The sequence below is a fragment of the Aptenodytes forsteri genome, unplaced genomic scaffold, assembly GCF_000699145.1.
Source record: "Aptenodytes forsteri isolate BGI_AS27 unplaced genomic scaffold, ASM69914v1 Scaffold539, whole genome shotgun sequence".
Classification (NCBI taxonomy): Eukaryota; Metazoa; Chordata; class Aves; order Sphenisciformes; family Spheniscidae; genus Aptenodytes; species Aptenodytes forsteri.
Window position 1 is genome coordinate 6,046 of NW_008794123.1, and position 14,225 is coordinate 20,270.

Sequence of the window (14,225 nt, forward strand, 5' to 3'; positions counted from 1 at the left end):
ATTAGTAAAACCAACACAAGGTTGCTGAGTTTTTAGTGCACGTACGTGATGTTACATGAACCAAAAAGACTCAGCAAGAACCCAGACCTATTTATCCAGTTGTTCTTGTTTTCATTCCAGAAATCTACTAAGACTGCTGTGCAAATATAACACTGTTCAAGGTTCTTGCACGGAACCTGTTGATTCAGTCTTTCAGCAAGGCTGCTACTTGAGAAATGAAGGACCAAAATCCAAAGTTTATTCCCCATTCGGAACCTTCTCTATAACTGCTATCCAAGCAGTGGCATTCTGCAGAGCCTCAGTGTGGGTTATGTGAATGAGTTTATTTTAGAACTGTTACACACAGAAACTAACTAGACTTTTGCTTTTCATCCTACTGCATCCATCTCCAAAATCTGAAACAATAACAGTTATAATGCCTCTGAGAACTGTCTCTCCAAAGTTCTTTTTGAGATTAAAATCTTGGTAGGAAGGAAGAAAAACTCTTTCAGGACATGCAGTAACCATACTACACAGTAAGTATGCTAGCCTCCAGCTCACCAATACCAACTCAATCACCATCATGAAAACATTTTAGAAGCTTTATAATAAAAACAAACTTACAGCATCTTTCTCAGGGTTACACACTTTCACCCAGAGGATATGGTCCAGGAGCCAATCAATAGGTTTCTCCTTATAAAACATAAATATGAACTCTACAATAAGAGTGATATCTGGAGACTGGAACATTTTACCTGTGATGACATTAAGAATAACTGGAGTTATTTTAGATTGAAGATAACATTGTCTTTTAAAATCAGTGAGACAATAGACGATAAGTTTGTGCCAAGACAAGAAACGTTAGCAATGAACAACTTGAAATCTCAATGTTATTAAAGGCTCCATACCTTTCAGCTATGCAAAACTAAGTAAAACAACTATTCAAACAAGAACTCGTAATATATCTTGGTGCTATCAAAGTATTCAATGTATACTACAACACAGTCTCCTTAAGAACAGAAACTGTCAGTCTGCAAAAATAGAGAAAGAACAGTTATGGATTCGTGCCTATTATTGTCCATGCCATGTGAAAGCTTCAAGCATCTGAGACAAGGAGCTGTCACAAGTGTTATCTGCCCAGTCACACAATTGCAGCTTTTGCAGGTACAAAAAGCAGAGATGGAACACCTACCACTAACTCCAGATCCTTCACTGTAGAAAAATCAAAGGGAAAGAAGGAAGCTACTAGAACATAACCAGAGACAACACAACTTAAAAAAAAAGAGAGATATCACATAGCAGCGACGGGAGTTTTTTCTGAAATGCATAGGCCATCAGCAAACTCATACTGACAGCATTTCCAACTAGCCACACTCAAAGCAGTCAGCTGCCTAGCAGAAAGTCTAAGTCCCTCCCTAGAACATACAGAGACAACACAACTTAAAAAAAAAAAGAGAGATATCACATAGCAGCGACGGGAGTTTTTTCTGAAATGCATAGGCCATCAGCAAACTCATACTGACAGCATTTCCAACTAGCCACACTCAAAGCAGTCAGCTGCCTAGCAGAAAGTCTAAGTCCCTCCCACAAACAGAAACTGCAGAACTTCTTCACCGAGTACTGCCATGACTTTGGGACTTCCAAGACAGCACACTGCTGGGTCAAGTACAGATGGACTTCTGGGTGGCGCTGTGCTACAGGATTCTTGGGGACCCTGCAAACTGTGAGGCTTAAAGGAGGCCTTGGCAAAAGAAGAAAACTTACCGTTGATGAAGAAAGTCTATTTACTATCAACAAGAGCAACTCTTTCCATGGTTGTGGAATGCACTTCACTGCCAGCCCAGGTGTCTGAAGAGAAAGGTGGCCAATCTACTGGGCTATTTTGTTAAACTGAATGCAGCACTTAAGAAAGGTGCCTTGTATGAAGACACGGCTACCAGGACCAACAGGTAACTGGGAGTGGGGCAGCCCAAGGCTGAAGACAGACTGACAACAAGTGCTTGTACCAGGGACTGAGGGCCAGCTAAACTCCCAAAGGCAGTTCCAGATTTGAGGGCAAATTCAGAAAACATCATCAGGTTTGCAGATTAAGTCTGCCTCTACTTTTCTAGGCTACAATGGAGGAGGCAAGGGAGAAAGACATTACATGATAATGAATCTCTTAGGAGGACACTGGCCGAAGTGATTCAGTTCTGCAGATGGTGCTGAGATGTGGGCAGTGCTGACTTAGACAGGCATGAGCTCTTGGGGCACGTGTGCACTAATGGATCAGAGTCCAATAGAAGCTCTTCTCCAATGCAAGTCTTCTGTCTGTCCACACTTGGGAGTTCTGTACAACACACTAATACACAGCACTTAGGCATGTGAAATGTTTTTTTTCCACTTGTAATCTATGAGGCCTTCATAGGCTTTTTAAATAACAAGTTCCACGAGTGGTAGAGGTCCTAATATTTTCTCCTTCTACACTTAGGAAGAACAGCCGGAGTAGACATCAAGAACAGGTTCCTCTCTGAGGTGGCAAAAACACTTCCCACACTCAACAGAAAACGGGATTTGGTTCTCATCTACAAGAGGACAAAATTCTTCGGAAAGGCCACTAAGGAGCTGTATAGTCTGGATGACAAACAAATAGGGAACAACGTTTTATATGAAGCTTAAACACCATCAGCAGTGTAGCACTCTACTTGAGCAGGTGGCTGAGCGGAAATGAAGAAGTGGTGCAAGCAGTCTACCTTATTTAGCCATTAAGGAGGACGTTCGCATTTATATAAACCGAAGAGAGGATATACCTGAAGTATCACCCTGAACCAGTACTACACAGAAGGTAAAAAGTTTTCTAGTCTTAAGTGATTAGGAACATACACTTCCACTGTGAATGTACATGTGGACTATCACTCAGAGCCAGACGTTCAGTTACTTCTCTTTCTTTTGAGGCTCAATGAAGTCTGTAATTCATAGAAGATTATCTCAAGGCAGCATAAAAAAAACCCCAAGGAGCTGGGAGTTCAAATCCCTGTTGTAACAGGGATGGAAAACTTCTCTACTGAAACAAGTGACTGAGCCTAGCACATTATACAACATCTCAGAGTAGATATAGAATGCCAGGTTGTTAGCTTACATATATTAGCAACGAGGACATTTTTAAGGGAAAGCATCAAAGTTGCAGGAGCCCTGTTACGTGTGCTCTGACACTGCCAGGTATCAGACTCTCATATGTGGAGATTTGCTTTGAGAATGCCAGGATCTCGAATTGCAAGATCCTTTATTTCCTCAAAAAGAGGATACATACTTAGGAGATGACCTAAAGGGCCTCGTCCTTTCCAGAAAACAGGTCTGATGCGATCTCATTCCCTTATGACTTGTATGAAATTGGATAAGAACATAGCCAATGAAATAATACTTATTTGGAATTCTGAGATGAGTTTGGAGAGGTCTGAGCAAGGCTACATCATGATGCAGTGCAATAAACACAGAAGAAGCATCTGACAGAAGTCCCAATTATTTCATCTGTTGGAATGATGCTATATTCATAAAGCAGACCATTCACACAGTGGGATGGAGAAGTAAACGTGGTAAGACATTAACTTACCTGACATTGCTAAATCAAAGTTGTCCCTTACAAAAACCTTTAATTTGGCTGTTTATAAAGCAAAAACATTGACATCACTTGTAGGTGCTTGTTGCAATGAGGTCCTCAAATAGGCATCTCCACTTGAAAATATTCTGTAACTAAAATTTGAAGCTCCCACTAAACAAGGGACAACTCCTACTAAACTAGGGACAACTGCAAAGTCTTCTTCTTTAAAGACATAAGAAAGATGTTACGATTTTTATTAGTATATTGTTACTATTTACACACTATATTGTTGTCATATTGTTTAACATTATTTGTGGAAGTAAATATTTAAAAATGGGTAGGAAACAATCATATGATTTGTATAATGTTGTGTAAAATATTCATGCAGAATAACAGCTCTTTCAGCTTGTCACACTTCCAACTAAATGGGCTCCCAATTTTCCTGGTGATTCATCTCTGCCTACTGCTTTCAATAGCATAGGGCAGGAGAAGAGAAAAATATGAGAAACCCTAATCAAACACCAGCTGAAAAATGGGACTAATCAGATGTTTCTGGGATGTTTATGGGACTGAAACCATCATTTCTAGATGAAACCTGCTGAGGTAGTCTGTCAGTCATGCCTGCTTCCATAGGAAGTGGACCTTTCCATGTGGTGTCAGAGAGATGCGCAATACCATGCGACTCAGAAGACAAAAATATCCCCACATTATTGCTCCAATCTCAGTGGAAAGAGACTGACTGAAGAGAGAGTTTATCCTCTTCTGGGAGGCATACACAGTCATGCTGCTCTGGAATCCTTTTCTTCTACCCAAGGACAGAGCAATAGAACCACACTGTACATTTTTTCCTTTGACTAGCTCATCTTCTGAAGAGCACAAGGATTACAGTCTTCAGTTGTCATCTATGGTGAAAACACACTCACAGACCATGTCACTTAAAACCTGAACATTAAGGTACAGGATCCTTACCTACAATGAAATAAGCAGAGAACAAGACTAAAGGTAAGAGTAGGAATTTACTCTTTTCCCTAATTTAAGTTACCCTAATTTTACCCAAAATAGAAACAGGATAGGAACAAACAAATTATTTACTTCCATATGGCAAACTTGTCTAGGCCCAGAGGCACTTTCCTCTAGGCCTGGATTGGCATACCACTGTCAACCATGCAGTCAACCACCCCTGACTCAGGGAATAATCTAGTTAACATGGTGATGTCACAGGATGCACTGGGGCAGGGGGGAGAGGAAAAAAAAACAAAACCCAAACCCTAATACATCCAACTGCAACTAGTCAGAATATGCTAGCTAAGCATCAGCTGGCTGTACCTGCACTAGCATCTTCAGACCCAACTGGCCTCTCTACATTACACTGCCCAGCATCGTGGAAGGGTTCAACAGTGCAGGCAAAGCCTTCTCACTTGAATTCGTAATGATCACTGGAGCGAAGATGAACAGGCAACAGCCTGCTCCCGAGACAAGCCCTCGTCTCCCTTCAGTAACCAAGGACAGACATCCACACACTACTGGCTGAAATGCTGTCACCGCCTTCCACACCCAGCTTGGCACAGCTCTGCCCCAGCTCCTTGCCCTTCAGTATAACACAGCATCCCTCATCTGTCAATTCTGTCTCAGGACACCACCAGCACAGCACAGCAGTACTGCCATGGATCAATGTCCCCCTTTTCTCCCCCAGAACCCTTCCTACCCCAGCTCAAAAACAGGCCTCTGCAGTGAAACCCCTGGTAAAACAGGTCTTCAAAGCTCTGGACCCCTGACTGTCCACAGCTACTCCTTGTGATGGAAAGCAGCCCCAGTACAACTCCTACTCCACAGATCCGACACCCCAGCCCCTCTGAATCCAAATCAGCCAAGCCCTTGCCTAGCCTCTCCTGAGCAAGGGTAGCAGCAGCCTGGCTTCCCTAGGGCATAGCCATAGCCCAAGAACAAGAAGCAGCATTTGCCAAGGTCCTGCAGTCCTGTGGCCCCCCATGCAGCTGCAGGTGAGGAAAGCACTGTGAGCCATGGAGCTGCCATCCAAATCCAGCCTATAGATTGCCCACTGGCCATCCCCAATATGCAGTCAAAAGTCATCAAGCCAAAGAGACCTAAGCAAAAACTGCAGTCAACATGCACTGCCTCAAACCAGAAGACAATGTGAAAGAATTGAAGCAATGGCTCATCTTGCACCATGTTCATGCACTTTGTACAGTGCAGGAGAACAGACATAAATCGAGGAGACTCTGCTGACAAAATTTCAGAGGTTTCAGATTCTGAGTGCATACAACCTACCCTTGGAAAGAAACTTCAAAATCCAAAATAATTAAGACTCAAAGGTAAAATCTTGCTCCATAAATCCCTAGAGATTTACAAAATGTGGAAGATTTCCTCCATATTATTTATCTATATTGATAAAAATGAGAGCCAGGACTGAAAAAAAAGATATTGTGGAACATTTTCTGCTATTTATTGTGCCCTGCCAAGACTTCTGTCTGATTTTCAGTCCATTTAAATGCTATCCTTAATGAACTATTCTGGCCCTCTCAGTATTTTGTTGGCAAGTACAAGACACACACAAAATGAAAAACTTTGTTTTCTACAGTTCTCTGAACTGCAAGTATCTAAATCATTCATTTTCATTCTTCCGCATAAGCATCATTAAATATATTCAGTCTACACCAACAATAATTTTATACCTACAAGCACATATTCTAACTATAGTTGAAGTCTTTCAATGCTTTCCCTGTTAATGATATGCAAATTACTGGCATTAAAACCAGAACCTCTTTGAAGTTATTTAAATCTCAAATATTTGACTTGATCTACTCTTCTCCAAACTTCAACTATGTGGACAGCTTGAGCAAAACTGTAATCAGAACAACTTAAAATAATCAGAACAACAGGCCTTAAAACATCAGGGCGCAGTAAGATTCAGAGGAACTGTATAAGACAACCAAAAGGCTGATTTCAGACTGCTCCATTAAAGAAGTTCGTGACAGCTGGCATTATAGCTACAGCGCAGAGTATTCCAGATCCTCTGGAAAACACTTCAGCTCACAGGCAGTTGGAAGACAAATCAGTACTTCTCATAAAAGCTAGTAGGACTTTCCTGTGTCGTGTCAGGGACCACAGTGCAAACCAGAATCCAGAAGAGCAAAAGATACATCTCCTTCCACAGAGCTTCTTAGGGAAACAGCACACATCTCACCCATTATTTATTAGATACTTGACAGCACTTAAGACTATGCTTTCAGTATTAAAAAAAAAAACAAAGGAAGCAACTTCTGCTTTGTGGTAGAGGTGACAGAATTCTATCATCCTGCTGTCAGCCTAAACAGCTGCGTTTGCCACTTCCTCATGTAGTACTTGCATAAATTAGATTTTCAGTTCAGAAATACACTATGACAAAAAACATTTTTACCAGCTGATACAGGTTTCCAATAGCTTACAGCAAATCAGCTACACGCCTCCTTTTTAGAGATTATTTCTAAATCAGTAGCATCTAGGCAATTCAGTGATCTACTTTCTCTCTTAAGACATCGACACATAAAACTCATCCCCAGTTACAAACAGCTACTTTTTCTCTTCTCCACAGCTATCCACATTACCAAATTACCTTAGTATCAGTCTGCATCAAGATCCATAAAGGGATAGCAGAGATGAGGCAAATCTACATTACTTGCATAAAATTTCTATGCAATATGTGGTTACAGCACACCAATGTGTCTCAAAACCAGAAGTTTTAGTCACTTTCATGAATACTAATTTTTCTCTCAAAACTTAAAAGCAGGATAAGTAGCTAAATTGGAAGAAAAAATCTAATTTCATTTTCTAGGTAGAAAAGCAACATTAAGATGTGTAGCCATAGCTAAATGCATCTGGCATTCTACTGATACCATCTAATTAAAAGGAGGCAAGCAAATATGATACAGGGAACAAAGAACAGGGAGCAAGCATCAGGAGCTAACAACTAAATTTAACTACAATTATTTCAGAGCCTACACTGAAAAAAAGTACATAGTGTAGAAAAACAACTTTAAAATATTTTTAAACAGTTGTGCAGGTGATTAAGCCAAATCTCAGTATTAAGAACTATCTACCTACCCCTTCTGGCTTAGATACTGTGCCCTCTATAGCAGCACTGAGAACAGAAAGTGGTGTGAAATACACAAATACACAAATAATAAGTGATCTGAAATACATCTGCATGGGGTAGACAGTGCACGTCCTAAACTGTAAGTTGGTTTTATGTCCATTTTGACATGTCAGTCTTACAAAACTGCAATTTGTAAGCGCGTACGCTCTACTACTAAATTAAGCAAATGTAGAATGAATGTAAATTATTTCTCTAGCCCAGGAACTTCATACAGAATTTACATTTAAAGTGCAATTAGGACTGGAGCTAAAACTCTAACCCCAGTTAAGCCCACAATTTAACTGTTTAAAAGTTGAAACAAAGCCTAATCAGATGCTGGTATTCAACCAGCCTCTGCAGCCACAGAATTGCAGAGAATTGCAAGGGGCTCCCCAACAGAAGAGACAAGTCTATCTAGGGCAAAAGCTCCAGTAAATTATTCAAACGCTTATTTCTCCAGAATAGGCAGCTCCATTTCCTGTTTCTCCCTTCCACCTCTGAGGCCACAAAACCAGTCCCAGAACTATTTCAGCAACAGTGCATCTCTGTTGGTAGCCCAAGGCAACCAAGCAGATCGGTTACGTGGTGGTCAGATAGGTAAGGAGACTTCCCTCTGCCCGTTTCCTCTCCTCTCCATTGTTTCTATAGGTTAGGCTGACAGGCAAATGTACGAAGTACCATTTTGTACCCTAACATAGCACGTTTAGGAGATAACTACTGTTTTCCTTTCTACTCAGTGAATCTCTGAGACCCTGAAATTCAGGAAACTATTGCCTCAGCAGCACACCTGATGCTGAGCTAGAAACAGGATAGTACTCGCCATTCACACAGTGCCAACATTCTCAGTTCTCAGTGCTACCATTATGGGTCACTGAGCTAAAAATGAAGCCGTTCTCTGGAAAGTAGATCCAAACTAAAAACAAGAGAACAAGAATTTCCAAGAGAATGACAGAACTCAGGACAGCACTTTATCTGTTACATGTAGGATTTTCTTCCTGTTCTGAGCTCAACTTACAGCCTTTGCACTGGAATCATTTGTGTTGACTACATACAGGAATCTCCACAGTCTGACTTAGCTTTTGATTTTTCCTTGCATATCTCCAGCTTAGCGCTTTTAAACAGATTATGACACATCACTGCAGTAATGAAATAACCTTTTGATTTGTAAAATCCCTTCAAAACTTCTCTTTCATTGCTTTTCTGTTAAGTCTAATACCTCTCAATAAAAACATGTTAGTGTAAGAGCAAAGAACCATAAAGTAATTTCAACAGGACCCTGGTAGTCAATTCACAACAGCCCGAGATGCTGCATTAGCTTCTCTCACTGTTGTTCACTGTAAATGACAGATAGACTCAAACTACACCTAAGAAGGAGCAGACTGTCACAACTTCTCCTTGATGGAGTAGAAAGGTAGCAATAGAACAGGCTTTGCAACCAACACAAACTGATGCCTGCTGATTCTTGGAAATTTTGGCACAGACACCAACGAAGTTGTTTTAGGTGGAGTTAGTTTTCATGCTTTTTTTCTTTTACTTCAGTCAGTTGTGTTTTAATGACATTTTTGTTTTAATGGCAGCTAAATTTAAAGTCATTCCTTGCAGTTCAACTGTTAGTATTTTTATAAATTAATTAACTTTTGGTTATAAAAATGCCCTCTTTTCCAACAGTTTGAGTTTGCCTCAGTCATACAAAAGCGTATGAAACAACTGGGAAAAAAAAAAACCACCAACCCACGAGTTAAACCAGAATTCCTAAAAAAGCCAATTAAATTTCTACTTCTTGGTCTATTTCCAGTACAAAGAAGATAGCTTTGAAGTCAGATCACTATTAATTCACGGAGTCTGAGGATGAATGTGTACTTTTGGTTAAAAATGCCCTCTTTTCCAACAGTTTGAGTTTGCCTCAGTCATACAAAAGCGTATGAAACAACTGGGAAAAAAAAAAACCACCAACCCACGAGTTAAACCAGAATTCCTAAAAAAGCCAATTAAATTTCTACTTCTTGGTCTATTTCCAGTACAAAGAAGATAGCTTTGAAGTCAGATCACTATTAATTCACGGAGTCTGAGGATGAATGTGTTCTTTCAAACTACTAAAGTGAACTTTTTCTTACCAATGAAACCCAGCTGAGAAAATTCTAGAATCATCCAATCTTCAGAAGCGAGCTGAAGTGCAAAATTTTTTATTGTGCTGAAATAATTCTGCTTGACAACGATGTCATCTTCAAGCTAGAGGAAGGCAGCAGCGATATCAACATAAATTAAAAAAAAGCACCAGCAAAGCAATAGGAAAAAGTACAGCTAGGAAATACTGATTTGTAATATATTGCTAACACATAGCCATATATTTCTAATGCAAGAGCTGCTATAAAACCTAGATGCTATAGCCAAGAATAACTATTGTAGGGATCACAGTCTGTCTAGTTGTGGAGCACTAATGCAGAATCTTTCTGTAGTAAGAATCCACAAATGTAACTCAACTTATTACTTCAGAACATTGCTTTTCTAGCTTCTCTCTTCAGAGAAAAATCATCCATGAAATAAAGTTAGACTAAGTGACATCATCAGTAGAACAAGTAGAATATCTGTATTATTTGTACACAAACATGACTTTCTTTACTCATGCACCTAACATCACCGAAAGAATTTCTCCTCTGAGACAAGAAGCTAAGAGACACGTCTACAGAGGTGGGATCCATTTCACCTGGCTTTAGCTGTCCAACAGAAGAACATATTCCAAACTAATCATCTAGTCCGGGCAGCAGAACCGCCAAGATGTGGCGCTACAATGCCTTTAATTCATATTAAGTGCAGGCCACTGCTTTAAGGATCCTGCTTCTGCTGTCCTTTCTCCCTGTGCATTTATGCTCCCCCCCCTTGTTCTGGTACTAATATTTGTGCGACTGCCTAGTTTCAAAAAGACTGTCTCACGTTATTGACTGTGCAGCTTCCAGGAGAGCTGAGTCTCCAACAGCTCTCCAAGAGCAGTCAGCATAGCTTTGTAATAACTAGATGAGATGAGTGGGGCTTTATACCCAAAGGACACAGTCCCAAACTAAATATAGATCATAAGCGCAGTTACTCACTAAATGTGCAATACCTGTAGGTAAGGCTTCTACTTCAAAGCAGCAAGACACGATAGGAACAATTCTGAGCTAAATTAAATTTAAGAAGAATTGCTTAACTCTGTTCTTGAAAACCTCTTTAAAAAAGAAAAAAGAAAACAAGTCTAGCAACACATTGAAAACATATCTATACAACACAGTCATATTAAAGTGATGCTGCACTTGCCTTCAAAAGAAAGTAAAAATGGATTTTAGCTCGATTTCCACTCAAAACTATGTTGGTGTTTTTTGCCTAGATGACTCAACAGTAACTCATTTGGGGGACAAGGAAAAAACGGTAGTTAAGCTGTCTGCATTCCTTCACTTTTTTTACTAAGCATCTTAAGATAAAGTAAGTTTCACAGGACAAATTACTTTCTACTGCAGAGACTGTCCTCCACAAATTACTTCCCCATATACCATAACCTCCATACTTAATGCCCTCCTTCAACTATAGAATCAAGTTATCTCTGTTCTGCGTAGGTCCTTCTGATGTGTCCAACAGCATAATTTCTGGAGACTCATTTGAAAACTTGTCTCAAAACAAAGAAGAGAAATTTACCTGAATGTAATAAACCCCCTTTTTAAGATAAAGAGTTTCACAGGACAAATTACTTTCTACTTCAGAGACTGTCCTCCACAAATTACTTCCCCATATACCATAACCTCCATACTTAATGCCCTCCTTCAACTATAGAATCAAGTTATCTCTGTTCTGCGTAGGTCCTTCTGATGTGTCCAACAGCATAATTTCTGGAGACTCATTTGAAAACTTGTCTCAAAACAAAGAAGAGAAATTTACCTGAATGTAATAAACCCCCTTTTTCTGGGCATACATCATAAGAAAACAATAATCCAAGTTTTGTTTTGTTCTCCATCTGAAATGAAATTAAAAGCTTAAGGATTATGAAAAAAGTTATTTCAGTACACACTGGCAATGCAAAGTAAATCTCACTATGAACAATGACGCATATTAGTGAAATGTTAGGACAGCTGCTTTTGGCATTGTTTGCTCAGGAAATCCTCTCTCTGAAAAAAAGGAACAAAGCTTTCGCCTTATGGTTTAATACAGACATAAAACTGCTTTAACTTGAATCTGATTTTGTGAAAACTACCTGACATTTCACTAAAAACACGTGCATTTTAAATGGTAATTCAGCAGGAATTACTGGGTTTTACACTGTATTTCAGGAAGAAAAACAGTAAACAAAAAAGTCTACATACAGCAAAAAAAGTATATCAAGTCTCAGTTCTCCTCCCAAAATTTAACACTAAATAAATTCAACCAAGCATAGCATTAGGCTCTGATCATGCACGGAACAGCATGCAGATAGGAATGAGATGGATTCACAGAGCACTTTTAGCATCCCCACACTTTCAAGAATTACAGTAAGAAAACATTTCAAGAATTCACATCCCACTTGCCATTTCATAAACAACAAAAGTGTGGGTGTGGGAGGAGATGGGAAAAGATCTGGGGAAATAAACTAACCTCACTCTCTCTTTTGAGTCTCCAAATGTCTCTTTCAAGTTTGTCAAGTCAGGATAGTAAGTTGCAGGAGGGGCTATTACTTCCACCAAGCCAGAATTGATCTCTGTAGAAAACCTGTCAATAGAAACATCCTAAAGTCACATGAGAGATTCTGAGTTCTGTAGACTTCCTCCTTGCTTTCTGTTGGTACAGTTATTATGCCTTGTTACAACAATGACTTATTCAAATGAGGCATGTAAAATAAAAGTAGTATATAAAAAATACATTGTTTTCGTTAGCATCTTCTTCAGAGCAGTATAACCTCTTACCCAACAATCAGAATTCTAACTAGATTCTAAACACCTCTTTTGCCTTTCTTTTTTTCAGAACCCAGTGATTTTTTTTCTATAGTTCTCTTTGAGCATATGGAATACAAGGCCCTAACACAGATGTCACAAATTTCCATTCATGTTAAACCAATCCCATCTGTTTATGTTGCACCAAATAATTTAACCCCATTTATTGTTTTACAATTTAACTGACTGAATCACTGCCCCTTAATTTGTCATCTATTACTCTGTTGTTGAAAAGCCCAAACCCCCAAGAAACAAAAGTGCATGATCTCCTATTTCCAGAATACTTTTTATTACTTATCACAACCTGATTTGGGAAAAATAAAAAGCAAACCCACCAATAAGCTAAGAAGTTCCCGATTAAAACTACAACTTACTCTTTTTCCAGGCTTGCAACAACACTGTTAACATAATCAAGATCAGTCTGGAAAAAAACAAACACAAAAAACAAATAGAATACTTAACAGTTTTGGAGCTGCACTTTAAAAAACCCAGTAAAATAAACAGTGGAGGTAGCTGTACTTGAAAAACCAATTTCAGCATGTAAGATATTTGAGTAATATAGGAACACATCACACATGTAACTGTCTTATGTCTAATGGGAGAAGAAACAATTTTTTTGTAAACAGAGGGGAATAATATTTGCCTCATATCTGCTTTTAACAGACAGTTCTAATCCAACTGTTGGTATTTTCTTGCAACCACTCATGCTCTTAATGACAAAATGATCACTGAGCGTTTGTGTAGGAAGAACTTTGTATTATTGTTATATAATAATAATAATAATAATAATAATAATACATATGAAAATATTACCAAGGAAAGCTTTATGGAAAACAGGGCACTGAACACACACTCTTCTTTCAAAAATACACCTCCTAAACTTTGCATTTAAAGCGTGGATGCCCCAACCACAGACAGCAATGAACATGCTGTTTTCCTGACTAGGGTTGGGTTTTTGCATCAGAGATTAAATTTGAGGGACTATCAATCCTATCAATTGCCTGGTTCTTAAAGATGCACAGATTCTAAAAATTCCTTGTTGGTTAAACTATAAATCGTGACATTCCGCAAAAGTCTAAATCACCTAACTTGCCAGAACTGGCCAATTATTCAACCTATTCACCTGATCATACACATGCATTCCAGGAAAAGAGAGTTTGTGAATTCGTAACTGTGACTGAAAATCCTAATCTTTGTTATAGAATCATAGAATCATAGAATCATTGAGGTTGGAAAAGACCTCTAAGATCATCGAGTCCAACCGTCGACCCAACACCACCATGCCCACTAAACCATGTCCCTAAGTGCCTCATCTACTCGTCTTTTAAATACCTCCAGGGATGGGGACTCCACCACTTCCCTGGGCAGCCTGTTCCAATGTTTCACCACTCTTTCAGTAAAGAAATTTTTCCTTACATCCAATCTAAACCTCCCCTGGCGCAACTTGAGGCCATTTCCTCTCGTCCTATCACTTGTTACTTCGGAGAAAAGACCAACACCCACCTCGCTACAACCTCCTTTCAGGTAGTTGTAGAGAGCGATGAGGTCTCCCCTCAGCCTCCTTTTCTCCAGGCTAAACAACCCCAGTTCCCTCAGCCGCTCCTCA

At 39.4% G+C, this 14,225-nt stretch overlaps 1 protein-coding gene across 1 annotated transcript in view; it reads right to left on the minus strand.

Moving 5' to 3' along the window:
- The window catches only part of MGAT4A (mannosyl (alpha-1,3-)-glycoprotein beta-1,4-N-acetylglucosaminyltransferase, isozyme A), a gene marked incomplete at its 3' end in the record, with an annotated part of 71,221 nt that overhangs the window by 754 nt on the left and 56,242 nt on the right, over positions 1-14,225 (minus strand). The window contains exons 5-9 of the mRNA XM_009277114.2: positions 12,994-13,040; positions 12,285-12,398; positions 11,595-11,670; positions 9,803-9,917; positions 604-734 (exon numbers count right to left, since the gene is read on the minus strand). Of these exons, the coding sequence (XP_009275389.1) occupies positions 604-734; positions 9,803-9,917; positions 11,595-11,670; positions 12,285-12,398; positions 12,994-13,040 (483 nt within the window). The remainder of the gene's footprint in view (positions 1-603; positions 735-9,802; positions 9,918-11,594; positions 11,671-12,284; positions 12,399-12,993; positions 13,041-14,225) is intronic.